The sequence below is a fragment of the Phoca vitulina genome, unplaced genomic scaffold (assembly GCF_004348235.1).
Source record: "Phoca vitulina isolate PV1807 unplaced genomic scaffold, GSC_HSeal_1.0 scaffold13, whole genome shotgun sequence".
In the NCBI taxonomy this organism is placed as follows: Eukaryota; Metazoa; Chordata; class Mammalia; order Carnivora; family Phocidae; genus Phoca; species Phoca vitulina.
The window spans coordinates 14,112,158-14,134,681 of NW_022589716.1; the positions used below are offsets into that span (position 1 = coordinate 14,112,158).

General features: G+C 43.9%; 1 protein-coding gene across 2 annotated transcripts in view; it reads right to left on the minus strand.

The window, feature by feature from the left end:
* The window catches only part of ARHGEF3 (Rho guanine nucleotide exchange factor 3), a 293,559-nt gene that overhangs the window by 149,650 nt on the left and 121,385 nt on the right, over nt 1–22,524 (minus strand). The window contains exon 1 of one of the 2 annotated variants that reach the window (XM_032411539.1): nt 21,081–21,142. The exons of the other annotated variant lie outside the window; for it this stretch is intronic. Coding sequence (XP_032267430.1) covers nt 21,081–21,131 — 51 coding nt within the window. The 5' untranslated portion in view covers nt 21,132–21,142. Of the gene's footprint in view, nt 1–21,080; nt 21,143–22,524 lie in introns of those variants that run through there. 2 annotated transcript variants of the gene reach the window in all.

Here is a 22,524-nt window from a genome sequence, read left to right on the forward strand (position 1 = left end):
AATGGGAGGAGGGGAGAGCCAGCCAGGGAGCCAGTGCCCCCACCACTTAGCAGGGCTGCTAAGCAGCCGGCAGCCAGATTCACTGTCATTCCTCAAACGTAGACCACCTTTCCCTCCAAAACCCTCCCGGCCAGAGGAGCAGGAAAGAAGACAGAAAACTTGTCTACCCAGGGCAGAGGGCTGGCGAGTATATTTTCCAGAAAGATTACCCTAGAAAAACTTCATTATGGGCATCAATTTAGGGTGGGAGAAGGGGTTGTCACTCACACAGATTTTCAACAATAGGATGTGACAAGAATCACAAAACTGAATGAACTGGAGCACTTTTTTTGGCCGCCTAATAATTACTATATTTTATATTTTCTTCTACTGGATCTCAGGTGTACTGAATTGGACTAATCACTGAAGTCCTTGGTTCATAACACATTACAATCACTGGTGCTTCCCCGGCCTGCTTTTATGTGTTTATTCATTTATTTTTAACAGCATAATGAACTCCCATTTATTAAAATTCTTTGCATATGGAATGGTTTGAAGCCCTTATCAACAAAAATATTATTTATATAGTTCAGGGAATGTCCAAACAATTGCTTAATTTCTAGATAATTACTCTATGTAACCAATCAATTCAGATAGTCTGACTGCAATTCAGAGTCAAATATGCTTATGGTCCTTGATAATACTGGGAACCTGATTTTATAAGGAAAGTTCTCCGTTCTTTACTCATTTGTGTTCCTGCCTTTCCCTATCTAGAAAACCCCCGAATGCATCCCATGCATTCTCAAGCAGGTCCCCAACTGCTAACAGGCAAGTATCTCACCACAGGGAGATCAAAGCTTCCCTTTAGCCACTGGTCTCTGGACCATCTACTCCTGGGAGCACCTTGCCACACAAAACAGAGATGAAGAACACTTGGAGAAATGGCTGCACCTGCTAAGATGCTCTGTAAATCCTGAGAACTCACCAGGATAGCCTTTATATAAAGAAAAGTTTCCCTGGCAGAACCATGAGGTACTGTCTATCAGATTAGAACTCCCTCTCTCCTTCCCTTTGCTGGGTTTATAATGACAACTGTCTATTAAGAATCCACTGTATGGGGACGCCTGGGTGGCTCAGTCGGTTAAGCATCTGCCTTTGGCTCAGGTCATGATCCCAGGGTCCTAGGATTGAGTCCTGAGTTGGGCTCCCTGCTCAGCCAGGAGCCTCTTCTCCCTCTGCCTGCCGCTTCCCCTGCTTGTGCGCACGTGCTCTCTCTCTCTCTCTCTGGCAAATAAATAAATAAAATTTAAAAAAAAAGAATCCACTGAATGCTGGGTACTTTCCATATGTGACATCCAATTTTTACAGCAGTATGAAGAAATGATTACACATGAGGAAGTTGAGGCTTAAAGAGTTTAAATGGCTCATTAAGGCTGCTCTGTAAGTGCACAAAGCCGAGATTTTGTATCAGATCCGGCTAACTATGTAGCCAGTACGGCCGGCCCACATCCCCCAGGAGGTCACTATTCCCCTGCATTACTGGGCTTTCTACAGGCCAGAAATGCCAGGGATTTAATGCCATCCAGAGTAGCCCTCAACCTGTGATGTACTGGAGTTGATACGTAAATAGCCCAGCTTCCTAAAGTTTGCAGGGACAACTCTGAGGTGTGGTCTGTCTTGAATGTATATTGGAACCACCCAGGGGTTTAAAAAGCTCTCGTGCCTGGATCCCACCATCCTGGGATTCTGAACATCAGGAGTTTCCAAAGCTCCCCAGGTAATTCTAATGTGCAGCAAAGTTTGAGAAGCACTGTCCTACGTAGTGTCCCTAAAGCCCCCAGCAGGATTGAGCCCCAGCTGCCCACAGAGCTAACCTGTTCCTGATTACTACCTGTTTCAGCTTGCTTCCCTTCCTGTCTCTTCCCTGCTCCCTCACCGGTGCTTCTGGAAATCAACTTCCCAAATAAACTACTTGCACTTGTATCCGGGTATGTTTCTGTGGGACTGAGCAGAAGATAAGCTGAATATAGCTCTGTGCTTCTAACACTGGAAGTGTACTAGGAGGCAGGTGAAGCCACAGAGTAAACACAGTCCATCAACTTGACTTTTCAGGAAGCCATGCCAGCTATTATTTATATATTTCAACAAGAACAGAATGCCAATTTACATGAGATTTTAAAGATAAGTCTGGGAAGAAATTTAAAATCAAGTGACCTTCACATCGATCTTCCCTCATACAAGACACACAAAGGGCTGAGTCCATTTCCCCTCTGATCAGAGGTTAGGAAGTGTCCAGAAGCCAGAGAGAGTCACAGCTCCTCCTTCTCCTGGCTGCATGGTCCACCCACAGTTCTCCTCCAGCAGACAGGAGTCCTGGTAAGACTCTATCAGGGGGCTTCCATATACTTTTACCAAGATCCATGCAGAAGGATGTTTACTGTAGTATTGTTTATAACAGCAAGATACTGGAAACACAATGTCCACCAAAAGAGACTGGTTAAATAAAACTAGGCTATTTGTATAATAAGAAACACAATGTTATTAGATAGAATAGTGTAGAGCCACACAATATATGGAAGGACCTCCAGGATGTATTGAGTTACCAAAATGATAATAATAGAATAATAATAAATAGTATGCATAGCATTTTTCCTGCTGTGTCAAATTCTTAAAATTAAAAGAGAAAAAATACATACTCTCATGTACATACATACATCCTGATATATGTATTAAATTTTTTTCTGTAAGGAAGCACATGAAACTGGGGACAGAGCTAAGCACGTGTATATGTCATTTTATTAATGCTATTATAGGTTATCTGGGTACTGAGACAACTGCCCTTTTGGTGATGGTTGTTTCCTTTTTTACGTATCTCTGTACTAAAGAAAGATGACACAGCCGAAACTGTTTTTTTTTTTTAATAGATATATGTAGGTAGATTGAAATTGGAGGCATCAGAATGAATTCATGGTTATACACCCACACACACACACATTTGTATTTTTTCCCTACCCCTATCAACTGAGAGGTGAAAAAGCATTGATACCCTAGCAGCTCTGAACACACCCAGCACCCAGATCTTGGTTTCTAAATACCATTCTCCACTAAAAGGACGCAGGGCAACTTGGAGAAAAAGCTGATTCCAGGGTGAGGGCAGGGAAAATACAAGATGAACCTGGAACATCTTTCTGTATCAGGAAGTAATAAAGTGCTCTAAGAACGATGGATAGAGTCACCAGCTTATAGGGCTCTCACCAGCCACGTCTGAGACAATCTCAGCATTAGATGAATGATGATAGTAATGTACCATAACCCACCAAATAAAATAGGAATCCAAGAGCCCATGCTGACATAAATAACTAACTAATAAACAGAGATGAGATGATGGAGCATCAATAGATGCTAAAACTAGTAGGTTAACATTTCATGACAAATAGGACTCTTCAATACTTTCAATTTACTTGTTACCTAAAAAGGGAAAAATCATAATTTCACAATGGAGAAACTTACAAGATGCCACTTTGAATCAAAGCTAATGTCACCAATACTGGGACAAATTGATATCACAATCCTTTGATATGATGTATTAAGAAAGACACCATATCACTCCTATAAATATTCCTGTGAAAAATGCACACCCCCCAAAAAATATCCTCCCATAACTCTAGATATTTTTTAAATGCATAATTTCAATCTAAACATATGAAGAAATATTTAATAAACCCACATTGAGGGACACCATATAACATAACTGGCCTCTACTCTTTAAAACTCTCAAAATCAAGAAATACCAAGAAAGCCTGGGGAACTGTTCCAGATTAAAGGAGGCTAAAGAATACATAACAATAAATGCAGTGCATGACCCTGAATTGGATTCTGGACCAGGAAAAATAATAGCTGTAAAATATTGTGACCATTGGCAAATTTAAAAAATTAATGGATTAGTTAATATATTCTGTCAACATTAAATTTTCTGCTTTTGATAATTATACTACTGTATGAGAGGATGCTCTTATTCTTACACTGAAGTATTTGGGGCTAAAGGGACATAATGTCTGTAACTCAATCTCAAATAGGGGCAGAAAAATAATTTACATTTATGTATCATATAAATGTATACTATACATAGAATGTCTGTATATGGGTGTATATACATATCCCTCCCCTCGAAACAATGTACTTGAATATGCCAATAACCTCTCTTAACCCAGCTCTTCTGAATGCTGCCTCAGGAGGTGCCTGGAGCCTCAGGAAAAACCATAGACTGTCCATGTGCCAAAGACCTCTTATCCAGACCAACTAGAGTTCATTAGCTCCAGTTTTTAGAGTAGTCTTGACTAACTTGAGAATAATGCTCTTGGCAAAAGCCTGCAGAGAAGCCATCAGGACAATAATGTGAAAGCCAGTTACCATTTCTGATGAGCTATCTGGAAAGATGTCGACTGTGATTAGAGGGACATTTTCCTTCTGCAGCTGTCTTTGAAAGTGGAGGAGGGCCTCACCACAACCCCAAATTACAGGAGGGAGGCAAAGGGCCCCCAAACGCCAGGGACATGCAGGTATTCAGGGCACCGCTCCTTTATGGCACTATTAGGTCCTGTCAAGTTTTGAGTAAAAAGCAAAAGTTGTGGTGAACCACAGATGAGCTGCAGGGAGTGGGGAAGTACTCTGTGCTAAATTTTCTAATCCTGAATTTTTGCTTCAAAGCCCATCCCAATCACTTTTATCCTGAAGTCTAAAACCAAGGTCTGGATTTTGCAGAATCAAAGCATATTTATCCAGTATTTAATCTATTTCCCAGAAAATCAGTGTTTTGCGAAGAATAGAATTCTTTCATGCCCAGAACTTCTCTGGACATTTCTAAGGCGTAACCCAGCACACAGAAAAGGCTCAACAAATGTTTGTGGACTGATATATGTGAACAAGTGAATACCCTTGCCCACAAAAAGGCAAATATAAGGCCATAGAATTTCCTGTCAGGAAAATTAAAACACCAAGAAGTCCATCCATAAAATTTCATTTTTGATTCTCAGGCCCACAGTATTCAATTCTGACAACAGAAACTCAGGAACGACAAGAGACTCACATAAAAGAATTTCACTGTATGGGTTTATTCATTCAACAAATACTTCATTCAGCACGTATTATGTGGTAGGCACTATGCATGCTAGATACATTGCTTAACAAAAGAGAAAAAGGTTCCTGCCCTCAGAAAACAATACGGTCTAGTTGGGGCCGGAGAGTCGAGTAGGGGACAGAGACAATAAGCCAGTAAGCAAACAAACAAGCTAGTTCTAGAGTACGAAGAGTTATGAAGAAAGTAAACCAGGGTAATATGAAAACCTGTGAAAGGGGGTAGAGGCAGAGACACTAGAGAGAGATGTCAAAGAGACTTCTTGGAAGACAGACATTTGAAAAGAAACCTAAATGATGGTATTGGAGCTAACCCAGCAATGATGTGGATACCTGAGGAGGAAGAGTTTCTTTCTTTCTTTTTTTAATTAATTAATTAATTAGAGAGAGAGAGAGAGAGAGAGCAAGCACGCACGAGCGGTGGGGGGGGGGCAGAGGGAGAGAGAGAGAGAATCTCAAGCAAACTCCCCATTGAGTGTGAGCCCCGCCCCCCATCTCACAACCCTGACATCGTGACCTGAGCAGAAACCAACAGTCCGTTACTTAACCAACTGAGCCACCCAGGTGACCCCAGGAGGACGTTTCTTTTTCTTTTTTTTTTTTTAAGATTTTATTTATTTATTTGAGAGAGAGAGCACCACGAGCGGGGGTTGGGGGGAGAGGCAGAGGGAGAAGCAGACTCCCTGCCAAGCAGGGAACCAGATGCAGGACTCGATCCCAGGACCCTGGGATCCTGACCTGAGCCGAAAGCAGATGCTTAACTGACTGAGCCACCCAGGCACCCCAGGAAGAAGTTTCTAAAGGCCTCTCATCATTAGAGGTTCAAGTTCTCTCCTCTCACAAGTCCCCCACACAATACCTAATGCTCGTTCTAACGGGTCAGTGTCTCTGCCCACGTGGTGCTCCCATAGCTGACCTCTGTTCTGATTGGTCAGTGCCCATGCATGTGATTGTTTACATGGAATTGTGGCAATTTTCCTTCTCAGTTTATCTGAAAAGGAAACATGGGTGAATATTTATTCTTCCTCCTTTGTGTTATTTATAGCCATGAAAAAAGTCCTGAATTTCTGAAGACTTGTTAATTTCCTCTAAGACCCTGTGCGAAATCAAGTTGTGGGCCCCGTCCCACCCCCACCCTCGTTCTCTCCGCTCTGAGCTCTGGTCTCCTATAATCCCAGTTCCTCTTCTTCCATGCTCCCTCATGCCTGGAGCCCTCCCCCCTCCCCCCTTTCTCGCAGTTAACTCCTCATCTTTCAAATGCCAGCCCTGTCAAGGAAGTATTCCAAGATGGGTTACAAACCAGATCGAATCTCCCAGTTATATCCTCTCAGCATCATGTGTTTCTTCTTTGTTGCACTAACCCATCAAAATGTCGCCATTTACTTGCATGATTCCTTGATTAATGTCTGTTTCCTCCCTCAGAGCTGAGTTCAGTGAGTGCAGAAACCAGATCAACTTTCATCTACTGTGGCACGTCTAGCACCTTCCACTGTGAGGGCACACAGAGTTTAATGCTTTGCTGTCACCATCTTGAAATTCTTAGAAATTTTTTAACAAGGGGCCTACATTTTCGTTCTGCTCTGGACCTCACAAATTATGTAGCCAGTCCTGAAAAAGAATGTATAGGGACTCTTCGTGATTGGTACTCATTCTGATGCCACTTTTTGGTTCTGAGGCCACTATCCCTAAAAACCCAAAGCAAGTTTGATGGCCAAGCATCTATTCATTCAAATATTACACAAATATTTATTGGGCAACTCTACTTGCCCACAGAGTGGAGCCCTTCTGAGCACAGAGCCCTGTCCATGAAGTTGGCCCTACTCCTGCCTTCCCCTTCGAGGTCCTGATCCCGTGTCACTTACAGATGCTTCTGACTCTTCTGATATATCCTGGGGTATAGGTCACCCTGGACTTCACCACTCTCTGAACAGCCTAGGTTTCATGGGACAGGACCTCCCTGGCATGGGCCCAACTCTGAAGACAAGAAATTCTTTCCCCATTAGAACTTCAGTTCTGCCTTTTGGCTCAAGTCAAAACAGAAACTCTATCTTGCAGAAGCACCTTTTTAATCTCTCTAATTTTGAAATCCTGGTTCTCCTCAGGATATTGTAAAAGCTTGCCAGAAATGGCTCCCTGAGTTTGGCAACACTTGCCTGCTGTTTCAGCCAGGCTTATCATCGATGCATCTGTAAACGTTTACTTGAGGGGCCACAGACCCACAGTGTTGTTGTACTCACTGGATGTCTCCCACTGGCAAACAGCTGATGAATGCCACACAGTGAATTAAATTTACAGGCAAATTCAGGAACACCAAGTTTGTTAGCAAATCGTAATACCATATGGAAAGAAGGAGAGCAAAAATGGAGACCGATGTTACTCATCAGAACAGAGTGTCACCAATATGTTAGGGAGAATGCCAGAGAGAATTGGACATGAAGAATTTCAATATATTTTTGAATTCAGAGAAAGCAAAGTGATACTTTGCTTTATACTATTTGGGTGTATACCTTGGGATAGTGTTTCCCAAAGGATAGGTCTGGTGCCTCAGTGGTTTATAAGATCATGCTAGGCAGAGTGCTTACTGGTGTCTTAGTTTGCGCTCCACCCAAAGCAGATCCTGGGGTAAAGATTTAGGTATAAGTTTTTTATGTGGGAGACAATCCCCAGAAAGAACTGTAGGGAGTGGGGAAATGAGATGGAGAAAGGAGGGAAGCCACTAACAGAGCAAGCGGGTGATGGTTACAGCCATGAGCAGCCAGAGTTCAAACCACTGGGAACTCACCGAGAGAACTGCGTAGGACATTGCTCATAATTTTCCACTGAGGGATGAGGTGGGGCAAGTATTCAATCCACTAACTCCTGCCTCTCTTTAATAGTGAAGGGCTGGCTCCTCAGGATGTTAACTCCCTTGGCTGGAAATCCTCTCAGGTAGAAGGACACAGAAAGTCGTAGGTGGGTACGGGGGACTCTGTAGGTGATGTGGGTAGGGGACCTGGAGAGTCTGCTTTACCCACATCAGATCACATAATAAGAAAGTCATTATGTGGGGTGCCTGGGTGGCTCAGTCGTTAAGTGTCTGCTTTTGGCTCTAGTCATGATCCCAGGGTCCTGGGATGGAGCCCCGCATCGGGCTCTCTGCTCAGCGGGGAGCCTGCTTCTCCCTCTGCCCCTCCCCCAGCTCGTGCTTTCTCTCCCTCTTTCTCTCTCTCTCGAATAAATAAAAATCTTTTTTAAAAAGTCATTATGTTTTCAATTCACTGGCCAGTCTGAATCCATCAAAGAGAAAGGTTGAGCTTGGGCTACCTCACCTTGAACGCCCACCTAAGCTTACTAACCTCAGTCTGTCTCTCCTGGGGGCAGAGGCTCAGATAACAGCACCTAGCTAGAATTTAGTTACATTGTTTTGTGCATATTTATTTATCTTAATAGTTCCATTCTATTTATGGCCAGCATACTGGTTTTCCACTTATCACAATAATATAAACTTTCCACCAGAGGTAAATATAAGAGAAAAAACTGTGTTGTTTTGTAGAAAATTACTAAGTATTTTTTATTGTGAAGGGCTAAGGTAAAAGGTGATCCACAAACGAGTGAGGTTTAGGAAACACTTTCTTTGTGGAAAATCCCCCTTATAAATGTCACACAAAGTAACCGTCCCTTGTGTTTTCCCCAGGGCCAGCACAGAAAAAGCAACACTGTGATGCCTTCCCTCACCCCCCTCCCCCGCCCTGGGGGATGACTACAAGGGGACTCCTTTTTCCCCGTGCCTTCTGGAGAGGATCTGTAGCCTTCTGTCTGCCCAGTCATGGATTAAAAATGAAATTCGTATCTAATAGGTCTAACTTTAGCCACAGGAAATGGGAGTGCTTGGGACCCAAGGGGTTAGCCATACTTTGTTTGAGGATGGGCACATTATCTTTACTGAACCTTCTTCCTTCCCCTTTTTGGGAGAGGAGGGGGTGGAGGCAAAGGTTTGGGGAACAGACAGGAAGGGAGGCCTGCTGGATCTGTTTCCTGGTCTCGTTTGTGGGAGATTTCTACCCTCTCTGTTGTCAGTCCTGGCACTCAAATTTATGCTACATCTCATTAGGACCAAGCGGTGCCCACTTTTGAATGTATCATAAAAGAGATTTTGATGACGGAAACCACCTTAATGAGGAATTTAAAAGCCCTCTATGTTGCAAACATCTAGACATCTTGACTGCAGATATGAAAAGCCTTCTGTGAAAAAAAGGAAAATTTAAATCTCGTTTTTAAAAAACGTGTATTTGTCTATCTTCTCCGGCTTTACTACAACGTACACAATTTGCAGAAATCAGTTTTATAAATTTTTATCAGAAGCTGTCAGTTCACAACTGATGTGATCTTTCTCATAAAGATATCTGATGCATAAGTAGTAAAATAGAGTGAACGAGGAACAATTTTTTAGCCGGTTGTTTTCTATTTTTTAAGGTCATCGAACTAGCTCTGTGACCTCAGGCATTTCACTTTCCCTCCCTGGATCTCAGTTTCATTATCTGTGAAATGAGGGAGTTGGACCAGATGACCTCTAAAGTTTCCTTCTGACATTGTTTGGATGTGACAACATGTGGCCAAGGAGAATGCTGAGTGGGAAACATTTTCTAGACATGCATAGGAGATTCTCGATTTTCCTCAAAATCACGGATTACAATCCTATCTGTAAGCCATATTTTTGAAACATAAGGTCTGTGTGCAGACCCCAGCATAGCCTAGCGAACGGAACAAAGAAGGCGGCCCACTAATGGGTAGTGAGTAAATGGACAGAGGCACCTTCCCTGGGCACCTTTTGAGGACCCAAGGCTAATGCCAGCAGGACTGATGGTCAGTGGAAGAGAACAGAAAATGCAAGAGGTTAAGAGAAGAAAGAAAGGGAAGGAGAGTGAGCAAGGGAGAGGACGGGAAAGGAAAAGACAAACATACACACATAAATAGTCAATGCTGGTTATTTGCAGTAGTTATGTTCATAAAGTCTCCTCGAACAGTGAGTAAATGAACACAGGGTTAAGTTTCTGCAAGCCTCTGGTTACAACACGTTGTCAGCCAATCAAGACATAATCTTGCTTTATGTGTGTTTCTAGTTATAGACACCTTCTTTAATATATACTGTTGATTCATTGACGTTGAACTCACAGGCAACAGCACTATAACTTGTACCTAAAGGAAGCCTACTGAACACACGTATATTCTCTGTAAAGCACCCCGTAGCCATCCTGTGCTTGGACAACACTTGGTCGCTACCTCAGAGAAATTACATCTTAAATAATGACATCAACCGTAGCACAAAAATGTGAAAAACATGATACCAAACAGATCACAAAAAAGACATTTGTTTACAGTATGAGAGCGGGAACAAGAAAGCACAATGTTACCTTGACTGACCTCAGGTGAGAACGTGCCTGTCGAGTCATTCAAATTTTTTGCTGCTCTATTCATGTCTGTGAATGACTGCAAAAGTGCTCTGGGTATTGATTTTGGGGTTACAAGTACATTTTAGCAAGTGGGCAAATACGGAATTTGTGAATGGTGAGGACAGACAGTATATGTATGACTCTGTGTGTGTGTGTGTGTGTGTGTGTGTGTGTGTGTGTGTGTGTAGACAGAGAGAGAAGTAAAAAAAAGAAACAAAATGCATGAAAGGAGGAAATGAGTATTTCACCCAAAAGAGCTTTGGATTTCACGGTGGGGTCAGGCCCCACACAGAGTGAGAACAGTGTTACCCATGTTGCTGTCCTCTCCCCACACCCTTTTTAATCTGAGAGACACAAAGATGCCTCAGGCAGGACTGGCTATATCATTTGTAGAACTCAGAGCAAAATGAAAATGTAGGGCCCCTCATCCGAAAATTAGTGAGTTTCAGGTCAGCCACAGCAGAGCATTAAACCACACAGGGGGCCCTTCTGAATGCAGGAAGGACCTTGTGCACCTGAATAGGTCACAGGCTAGAGAAGCAGGCCCTGGCTTCAGGCCCCCAGGGAGGCCTGAGTCGGGTGAGGACATGTTACCATTCAAAGACAGCGCTTCACCCCACACTACACTTGTTTGCCCAAAGCCTCAGGTCTCAGCTTAATGCCTCAGATTGGGCTTTACCCCAAACACCAGCCCAGGTGGTGCAGAAAAGCCCATTTTCTCCTTCTTCAGGGCAGATCCACCTGACCCCAAATTACAGCAAACACCGCAAGAGCAAGCAGGGTTGACTGGGTGATTTCTATCTCAAATAAAGAGTGGGGGTCCCCAATTTTTTATTCTTTCCTTATCCAGAAAACCAGAGTACAGAACCTGCCTCTGTGTGTTCACAGATTCTCACACAGAAGTGCATGTGTTTCCTGGAGGCAAAGACTCTTTCTGAGTCATCTACAGTTCAGACTTCAGTAACTTAAGCTCTAAGGTGAGGAATGGGGTAGTACTGAATGTGGGTTTGGGGTTAAAACAAGATGATATTTCACACCCATCAGATTAGTAAAATTAAAGAATCTGACAGCACTAAGGGTTGGAGAAATGAGGACTCACATAAGGTTGGAGGGAGGGTCACAGATGGGGCAACAACTAGACGGCTTCCAGTCAAGCTACAGATGTGCATTTCGTCCTGCCCAGCATTCCACTTGCAGGGAGCTACTCCAGGCTAATTCTTGCAGGTGCTGGGCACTGAGCAACCCGTGCATGGATGTTCATGATGGCAAAGCACTGGAAATAACAGGAATATCTATTCATACAGAAGTGGAAGTTAGGACATGCACCAACAGCCCTGTCAGTCAAAACCGATCCATCAAGCAAGCTCTCAGATAGATGCTCCAGCATGCCTAGCTCATGCCTCCTACCTCATTCACATTTGGATAGTATATTTGTTTTCCCAGAGTTTACTTGATCCAACCAGAATCATAAGTTCCCCGGGCCTCCTTCCTTTCAGACCAGTGGTTCTCAGATTTTTTGGTCTCAGGACCACTTTACGCTTTTAAAAATTACTGAGGGCCCTGAGGGGCTTTTGTTTATGTGGGTTATGTCTGTCAATATTTACAGTATTAGAAAAGAAAATTGAGAAATTAAAAGAAACCGTTCTTTTAAAAAGTAGCAAGTGTATTACTTGTTACTCTAATTAACATATTGTAATGAAAATTAGGGGTGCCTGGGTGGTTCAGTCAGTTAAGGGTCCAACTCCTGATCTCAACTTACGTCTCGACCTCAGGGTTGTGAGTTCAAGCCCCACGTTGGGCTCCACGCTGGGCATGGTGCCTACTTAAAAAAACAAACATATTTTAATGAAAACTAACTATATCTTCAAGAACAAAAACACAGTGAGAAGAGCAGCATTGTTTGACACTTTTACAACTCTCGTTACTATCTGGCTGCATAGGAGACAGCTGATTCATATATCTGCTTCTGCAATCAAGCTGCTGTGATTGTTATTTTGGTAGACACATATAAAGAAAATCTGTTTTGTAGTGATGTGGTTCATTTCTAGGTCTTGGGGACTCCTAGGGCTCCAAGGATCACACTTTGGGAATCACTGTTTCAAATCATTCTCCACTTTGCCCCAAGTTGTCTTCCACAGAAACACAATCATATTATTTCCTGCTTCCTTCAAACTGTCAGTGGCTGCCTGTTGTCCAAACTCTGCTCACAAAACCCTTCCCATATGGCCATTCCAGTGCCTGTCCAAACTCCATACCCCCTATTTTATATACTGAGTACTCTGCCCACCACTGGGTACATACAGATGCCTGAACCTATCCTGCTTGTTCGTGTCTCTGAGCCTCAGCCTTCCTCCTGCCATAAGGACTCCTATGCATCTTTTATAAGTCAATCCAAAAACCACCTCCTCTAGGAAGTCTTCTGTGATTCACCCTTCTCTTAGAGTTTCCTTTTTTTTGTGTCTTATTTATTTTTTGGCTAGGTAATTCAAGTGCATAAGATTAAATTCCAAAAAAGATATACTCTCCCATGATAAGGAGACCTCTCTCCCACCCCCAGCTATCCCTCCCTCCCCCAGGAGGCAACCACGGTGATAGGCTCCTTCTGCCTGCTTCCAGAGCTGCTCTAGACATAAATAAGCAAATCATTTCTTTTACCCAAACAGTAACATACCATGTACACTGCTCCACACTTGCTTCACGCCATATCTTACGCAGCCTCCGTGCCGTCAAACATTGGCCTTGTTTTTTCAATAGTTGCCAATTACATTTTCCAAATGTACCATAACTTATTTATCTAGTCCCCCATTGACAGAGTATATGTGTGGTTTTTGATCTTTTGCCGCAGCAAATATCCTTCTACATAAACCAGTCGACACACATTAAATAGACACTATAGCATTAACATCTAGAACTGGAGCTGCTGGGCCCAAGGGCATATATACTTGAAATTTGATAAATATGGCCGAACTGTCCTTCATAAAAACTGTTCTAATTTATCCTCCCACTGGCCATACATGGAAGGTCCTGTTACCCTTCCCAAACTGTGTTATCCTACTTGTTAATCTCTGCCAAGGTGGCAGATGAAAAATGCTACCTTGTTCAAGTTTAGGTTGCTGTTTCTCCAACAGGATCAAATCTCTAGAGCTGTACTATCCATATATGAGAGCCACTAGGTATATGTGGCTATTCCCATGTAATTTTAATTTATTCACATTGAATAAAATTTAAAACTCAGCTCCTTAGCTGTACCAGCTACATTGCCAGTGTTCCAAGGCCATCTTTGCCTAACGGTCTCTGCAGGAGACAGTGTAGGTACCACCATCATGAAAAGCTCTACTGGACAGTCTGCTCCAGACCCCCATGGCCCGATGGCTACCATGAGCCACATGTGGGTACTGAGCACTTGAAATGGGGCTCGTCTGAACTGACATGTGCTCTAAGTGGATAATACACACTGAATTTCAAAGACTCTGTATGAAAAAGAGAAAGTAAAATGTCTTCTTAATTTTATACGGATAACATGCTGAAATGCTAATATTTGGATATACTGGGCTAGATAAAGTATTACAAAGAATTTCGCCTCTTTCTACTAGGAAATTTTAAACAACGCATGTGGCTCACATTCTACTTCTCTGGGAGAATAATTCTCCAGAGGGCACAGTGCTCTATTGAGACTTGGATGTTAGCATTTTTCTTTTTAACACAGAAATAAGTGTAGTCACCAATGCTGTAAAGAAAAACAGACTCATGGGATTCTCTTCTTCCTCCTCGCCCTTCCCCGCCCCATGCAGACAGGGTGGGCAACAGAAAAAGAAAGGGCGCAATGATCCCGATGACGAAAGATCAGCCCTAAAACAAACCAGTGCACTTCCCACCTGGGCGGCCACAGGCAGGAACCAGTGGCATCGCTGACCCTGAGCAGGGACTGATTTCCTGGTGGCTGTTAAAACAATGCAACAGAGAACAAAGTGCCTTCAAAACTAAGAATAGAAGAATGGCTCCAAATAAGATTTCCAGGACTCTGCAGGAACAAATTCTTCCCCTGCACCGACCCTAACCCGCCTTCCACCCTTGCTTTGGCCTGGCCCCTTGGCTTGACAAGTGTCTCAGCCCCAACTGTCTTGCATTCTCAGCAGTCTGTACACACAGTTCTGGGTGACGACTGGAGGATGGAATGCGAAGGGGAGACCAGCGAAAGAGGCGACAAGGGCTCTGCCCTAAAGGGCTCACACCACAACGGTTCTGTGGTTGAGACAATGGCATATATGTTTCTGTCATCTGTGTCTTTGACTTTGGATATGAAAGTCAAGAAAACTCAAGTTTTGTAACATGATCTATAAAGTTGATCGATCAGAATGACACTGTTTTCTAACCAGGTACTGAGTGAACGAGACCTAATTGTATCTGAGCATAAGTTACCTGCTTGGAGGAAAACATTAATTTATTATTATTATTACTATTATTATTATTATTATTATTATTATTAGCTGTGTGCCTTTGGGCAAGTGGACTAACGTCTCTGGGTCTCAATTTTATCATCTGTAAAATAAAGGGGTTGCCAGAGAAAATGATAACACTAATTCAAAAAGAGATATATACCCCCATGTTTATTGCAGCATTATTTACAATAGCCAAGATATGGAAGCAACCCAAGTGTCCGTGGATAGATGAATGGATAAAGAAGATGTGGTACACACACACACACACACACACACACACACACACACCCTGGAATATTACTCAGCATAAGAAAGAATGAAATCTTGCCATTTGCAACAACCTGGATGGAGCTAGAGAGTATTATGCTAAGTGAAATAAACCAGTCAGAGAAAAACAAATACCATATGATTTCATTTATATGTGGAATCTGAAAAACAAAACAAACAAACTCTTAAATAGAGAGAACAAACTGATGGCTGCCAGACGGGAGGCAGTGGGGGGATAAGCAAAATAGGTGAAGGGGATTAAGAGGTACAAATTTCCAGCTATGAATTAAATCACAGAGATGAAACGTACAGCATAGGGAATACAGTCAAGAATCTTGTAACAACTTTGTACGGTGACAGATGGTGATTACGGTTATCATGATGAGCACTGAGTAATGCACAGAATTGTCAAATCACTATGTCATGCACCTGAAACTAATATAACATTGTATGCCAACTATACTTCAGTAATAAACTTTTTAATAAAAATAAGTAAAGTAAAGGGGTTGGATTATATGAGCTTTCCTATCTAATCCTGTCCAAAAGTGTTGTGAGCCGATGCATATGCAAGCAAGATATCACTAACCCCTTCATCTTCATTCTCTCACTCACTTAAAAAACACTCATTAGGCTGGCCATTAATTTGAGCCAGACCCTGAGCCTGACTCTGGCATACAAATATGGAAAAACATCTCTTCCAGTGGATGAAGGTCTTAAGAGAGGGGAGGAAAAAGAAGGAGAAGGGGACAGGAATGAATACTCGCAGAGGAGTTCTTTAACTGGGGCCATGGATCTGCGGAGAAATTTTCACATCTCTGAGCAGTTTTCTGAAGAGAATATTCAAAAAGGCATGTGACCTCCCAAAAAGCAGAGGGCTAGGGATTTAGAGAAATGATGATAGGCCAGGTACCATGCTAACTAAATTCTTAATATGTGATGGGTGCTTAAAGAGTTAGCACCCAAGGCAGTGCACAAAGTGTATGGGAACAAGGGCATGAGGGATTTGAACTGGAGCCTTTTTGGTGTAAACCCTGCCTCTTTCCCCACATCAGGGATGATCTCGATTATATGCATTTAACAGGCCAAAATAGTATCCTGCTTGTTTGACCTGGGATGATTGCACCTGCCCAAACAGAGTTTGGAGGATAAAAGGCGATAACTTCTATGAAATACTCATCACTAGTCAGCACTCCAGAGGTACTACAGATACTCATCCATTAGACATTTGTTTAGGACCTACAGCATGCCAGGCCTTGGGCTAGATGTCCTCATTATCTTCATCATTTACTGTGACTATATTTATCCTCCCCCAACATGGCAGAGTGCCCCACATAAATGTGGGCTGAATGAGTAAATAGCGATGATCTCTGTGGTGGATTAATTTATTCTTCAGCGAACTTCTATGCTCTCTCCTGGTTTGGTACTCTCACTCGTTCTGACCAATGGAATATGGGTAGAAGGGACAGTGGACCAATTCTGAGCCTAGGCCCTTAGGGATATCTTATATTCCTGCTTGCTCCTCTGGGACCATCTGACCTCTGCAGGGGAAGAATATTACATATGGGTAGCTAATGGACCCATGCGGGGCAGACCGCCCCCATCAACCTGCACAGCTAAGAACATAAGAACAAATACTTGTTTGCCACTGAGCTGGGGTGGTTGTTACTCAGCAAAAGCTGACTGAGACAGCCTCCTTGACCCACATCCAGAGATTTCAGGCCGAGCGTGGCCTTGACTTCTCTTACTTCTCATTAAGGAGGGATTTCAGCAACTAGATTATTTCGTGCCTCTCTCTACCCCATTTTCTCTGGGCTGGTAATGTCCCATTCAAAGAAGATAGAAAAGGCTACAAAGACCCATAATTTGGGCATTTCAGCACCTGGCACAGAGACGGGCACAAGGTTGGTTCTCAGGCACTGCCTGGTGAATGAAAGGACAGGTTGACTTTATTCATTTTGGTGGGTTGAGCACTGTGGACACCGGTAGCTGGCAGCAACCTGGGTCTCAGATGCTGCGGTCCCTCAAAGTGCAGGAAGTGGCCGGGGAAAGACACAGTATCACTTCAGCCCACATGCAGTAGACCTGGACGTATTTATTATAATGTATTTTAGGAAACACATTTCAGCATTTAGTGACTGCACGACCGAAACCAAGAGTCAGATGCTTAACCAACTGAGCCACCCTGGCGCCCCAATCATAGCTAGCATTTCTGAGCACTGACACAAGATGCACTGTTTTAACGGTTTCACGGGTATTGTTTTATAAACTCCTCATGGTCATTATCTCCATTTTTGCAGGTGAGGTAACTGAGGCCCAGAGAGGTAACGAACCTGCCCAAGGTCAAGTGGCAGTGAGGATTTGGACCCAGACGGTCAAGCTCCAGGATCCAGATTCTTTTTTTTTAAAAGATTTTATTTATTTATTTGACAGAGAGAGAGACAGCTAGAGAGGGAACACGAACAGGGGGAGTGGGAGAGGGAGAAGCAGGCTCCCGGCCGAGCAGGGAGCCCGATGTGGGGCTTGATCCCAGGACCCTGGGACCATGACCTGAGCCGAAGGCAGACGCTTAACGACTGAGCCACCCAGGCGCCCCAGGATCCAGGTTCTTAAGAGCAATGTCTCCATTGGAGAACCTGGTACCCAGTGAGGTTCAGCATTGCCCAAGGTGAACTGCAAAACCGAGACCTTGAACCCCAAACTCCTGACTCCCAGCAAGCAACTATCCTTGCCCCACGAGAAGCAAGCACCATGGCAACCACACCTGCAGTTTCTGGCAAGAGCTGGGTGGGGTCTGCAAGAAACAAGGGGGAGAGGTGGTAAACGCCACAAGGAAGACTTGGAAGGGAAGAGATGGGGACATAAACAAGGCTGCCAATCAGAGGCAGATGCTCAACAGATGCGGAAAAGCTACAATATGGACAGAATTATCCAGAAAAAGAGGGCTGACAGAGCAAGGGTTTTGGCACACAGGAGCTGCTTCCAGAGCTCTTCCCAAGAGACCCGTCCACCCCAGTCAGCATCAGGAACTAGTTTTCCCTAAGTGACATCCACATAGTCTATATTTAGGTCCTAAAGTCACCCATTGTTTCTGTCTGGGTGGACACAGGGGGTCACCACCCTGACCTCGCCCTCTCCGAGTCATATCTCTGTGTGTTCTATCAAGAGAGGCCTTTTTAGAATCTGGTTTGAATCAACTTCCCCTTTCATGGCTCCCACTTGGCGTTCTGGGCAAGCTGTAAAAACATGGCTAGAGGGGTGCCTGGGTGGCTCAGTTGTTAAGCGTCTGTCTTCGGCTTGGGTCATGGTCCCAGGGTCCTGGGATCGAGCCCTGCATCGGGCTCCCTGCTCAGTGGGAAGTCTGCTTCTCCCTCTCCCACTCCCCCTGCTTGTGTTCCCTCTCTCGCTGTGTCTCTCTCTGTCAAATAAATAAATAAATAAAATCTTAAAAAAAAGATTAAAAAAAAAAACATGGTTGGAATTGGGGCTTTAAAGTGAAGTACTGACCTTCTGTGGAATATGCTTCCTTCCCTCAACAAAATCAAACCAGGGCCACGTTCATCTTTGTGGATAGATGTTTCACAGCCCTGGCACGGCTAAGTCTTTACACACTCAGGATTCGTGTCTCTGGTGCCCAGCAACAGTCTGCGGTCAACAAGACTGGGGACGTGGATCACATTTGCTGAGTGCTGGCTCTGTGCGAGGCACGGTTATGGGTCATTTCATTTATTCCTCATGACAATCCTATAAAGTAGACACTATTTATCATCCCCATTTTTTGCAGAGCAGAAAACAGACTGAGAGACATTTGGTAACAGGCCTAGGATTGCATGGCTAGTAAGGGGCAAAGCTGGGACGCAAACCTACATCTGTGTGGTCCTAAAACCCATGCCCTCAATCATTACACCCTAGCATTTCTCCACCTATCCAGAACTCCCTTGGCCAAATCTCAGAAGATGGATTTATAAGATCTTTGAAGTGTTTCTCCCCTCCCTTTCTCTCCACCACATCCATTTACCAACTGACCTCCCACACCCAGCCCCAATTCCTCCAGATCCTTTCTCTGGAGCCTCTCAGAACCAAGAAATAAAAATGTATTCAGTAATATTTTCAAGAGCAAAATAAAGGTCAATGGCCACCCAGCCAATTACATTTTTAGTTCCAGTTGATATCCTTGAGAAATGTATGTTTAAATGTACTCATTTAACTTTGAGATAGGAAAGATATGAGAACTATGTTTGACTTTTTGTACAAGATATTTGCATACCTTAGATTCGTTATCAGAACTAAAATGAGTTTAGAGAAACTTCCATTTGAGAGGTAGGAAACTGAGTCCAGAAAAGGTAGTGATTTGTCTAGGTAGCCACTAATTGGACCATAGCAAACATCAACCAAAACAGGCTGATTTGCCAAAGGATAGAAAGCAAAGTATTACTGAAGATACTGCAGGGGACAGGCAATGTAGAAAGGGCTCCATCATTGAAATCCTCATGCAGCACCTAATAGCTAAGAATGTCATTTCTGGATCCATTCTGCCTGAGCTTGAAGCCTGATCCACTGCTCCCCAGGTAGGTGACCTTGGGCAAATTATTTATCTTCTCTAAATCTCAGTGTACCACCTAAGAAATGGGGATAGTAATAACAGCCAACTCTATAGTGTTGTAGGAATTTCATGAGCTAACGGGAGTAAAGTGCTTACTCATGTGAAAAGTATCTAATAAATGTTAGCTAGTGTATTATTTTTCATTTATGTTGTATTAACTATCACTAAATTGTAGTAAGTCATTTTAAATGTATCTGTATCTCAAAGACTCAAAAATGATTATCAGGTGAGTAAACAGCTGGATGAGTCAGATGGGAAAGGAGAAAGACAGTAAAACCATCCAAATCACATGAAAAGATTAAAAATGTATGTCTAGAATGGTCACGTATGAGAGTGGGAATTAGCATTACAAAAATCAGTCTCAGAATTCTGGTGAGAGGAATAGAAAAAGCAATGGACACTTTCTTTGGAAAATAGGGATGGCTTATCCAAAGCTTTAACACCCACCCACAAACAAAAGGGACAGAGGGAGTAACCTTCAGGCTTCCTAACCATTCTTCAGCCCATAGAAATGCAACATTTTCAGCCATTCCTTCAGACATAACCAAACCAGGTACCAACACTCTTAATGAGAACACCAGTGAGTCTGAATCTCCCCTGATAATAATATCTGACTTCATCTTCTCAATGATGAACACATTCACAACACAAGACTCACTGTAAGGAAACCTACGAAAAAGCTGTTCCAAGCAGAATGAACTTCCAAAATTGATTTCAGCCATCTTTCAATCCAAAGGAGAAGAAAAGATCTTGGAAATCCACTTTGTGACTTTAAAAACCTCCCCAAACAAAAAACACCAGAAGGCAGATGCATCTTTTCCCCTTGATTAACTGAAAACAGATCTCTTATAAAAATTAAAATACTAGCATCGTGAAACAAAGAGTGAAAGACACCCTCCCCCCCGCCCCCCCCCCACACACTCTCTCTCTCTCTCCTCCAATCACAGAAGCTAAAGGAAGCGCTAACAGCTAGGCACTCAACTCACCATCTCCACCCAAGCAACCATTGTGGTCTTAAACACAACCACACAGCTCTTTTCTGATTCACACTAAAGTGAGACAGGAGTCCCCCCTCCATCATCCCAGGTGTTTTTAACAGCAGCTCCCTGCCCATTTGCTTGGGAGGTGCAAGGCAGCTTCACCCTCCCGCACCTCAGCTCCTGGCACTGCCCAGCCAGGCATGGGTGGAAGTGGGTAGCCCGTCTATCCCTGGCTCTGCCGCAGGGAGCTTACCTGAGCCCGGACAAAGAAGCAGCACCAAACCATGGGGCGCTCCGGCCTCATCCACGCAGAGTCCCCCGCCCCTAACTGCCACGGAGCCCGGCAGACGGGATTCTCTGAGCTGAGCAGAGCATAGTTTCCCTGGAGGAACTCCTCCCCGCCACTTGGGCTGCATGACAGGAAGTGACAGGGGGCCATCAGTTACAAGTGTCAGAAGCTGAGACCACACCAGCCAAGAGCTCCCCACCTCCGGTGGTTTCCTCACCCGCTGCTGCTTTTTCAGGGCACTGTGCCTTTGGGTATTCAGAGAGAGGCACACCAGAAATCCAGTGCCTGGCTGGCAATCCCCAGTCTGGAGGAAACACACACTGCTCACAGGGTCCCCACCTAAAGCCATGCCGGGCACTCCGGCATCTGTACAGAGCTTCCTGCTAGGACATCAGGCTTCAAGTCTGGAGCTCTGCAGACCCAAACCCAGCCATCGGCGTGAGACAGAGAAGGGATGCCGGGAGAACTCTGCTCAGAGGGGAATGAGTAGAGCCAGCGGCCCTGCCCAGGACACAGAGCCCTCACTGAATCCCAAGTTCATAGCAACTCAATAAATGAGAGTGGTGGTGAACACCACACCCATCTGTTTCTTTTTTTCTCTTAGGCAAATCTCCTCTTCAGAGCCCCCTTCAAAATAGCTGCCTCTGGAAACCTCCCTTTCAGCTTTTGACGTGGATCACAAAAGGCCTTACCGCTCTTCTCAGAGTTATTATGGAAATAACTCATGGCTGACATTTCTCATTTTATGAAATGGGATCTCACCAGAATGAACACCTTGCCCGGCACACCTGCCTTTTACAAAACCCAGACTCTTTGGGTGAGATAGATTGTCTCACAGAGACCTGCAAGGTTTCAGGCGAAAACCATGCCCTGCTCATGCCCTCTCCACAAACAACTCAACCCCCTCACCCTCCTTGAATGGTAGAGGTGGGTCTCAAATCCAAGGAGACATAACTTCAGCACAGCTTTCAATTATTTATTTTTAGTTTCTAGTTTTCTAATGGTGTAGTTTGATTGGCAACTTTTAGCTGCAAAGATTCAGGCAAAAGTCTCCCGGGGCTGTTTTACAAATGCCCAGATTTTTAAGAGCTTCGACTTGTCTGAGCCCTGAGTAAAGTGGGGGACCCAGCAAAGAGGGAACAAGCTTCCATCTAAGACGGGACTCCAGAGCATCCAAGCAAGCAGGCTCTCCCCATCCGCTAAGGGCAGTGACCTGGCCCCTAACAAGGGCCTCAGAAGAGTGCCTTGTGACCTGCAGGCATTACAAAAGAAGACACCGGGCTCTGGAAGCACAAGGATGAACCAACGATGACCGGAGAAGTGCTGCCAGGATTTGCAATAAAAGTATTGAGGGGCCAAGAAATAACTGAGCCTGGCCAATGCATTTTTTTATGGGGACAAAATCTGG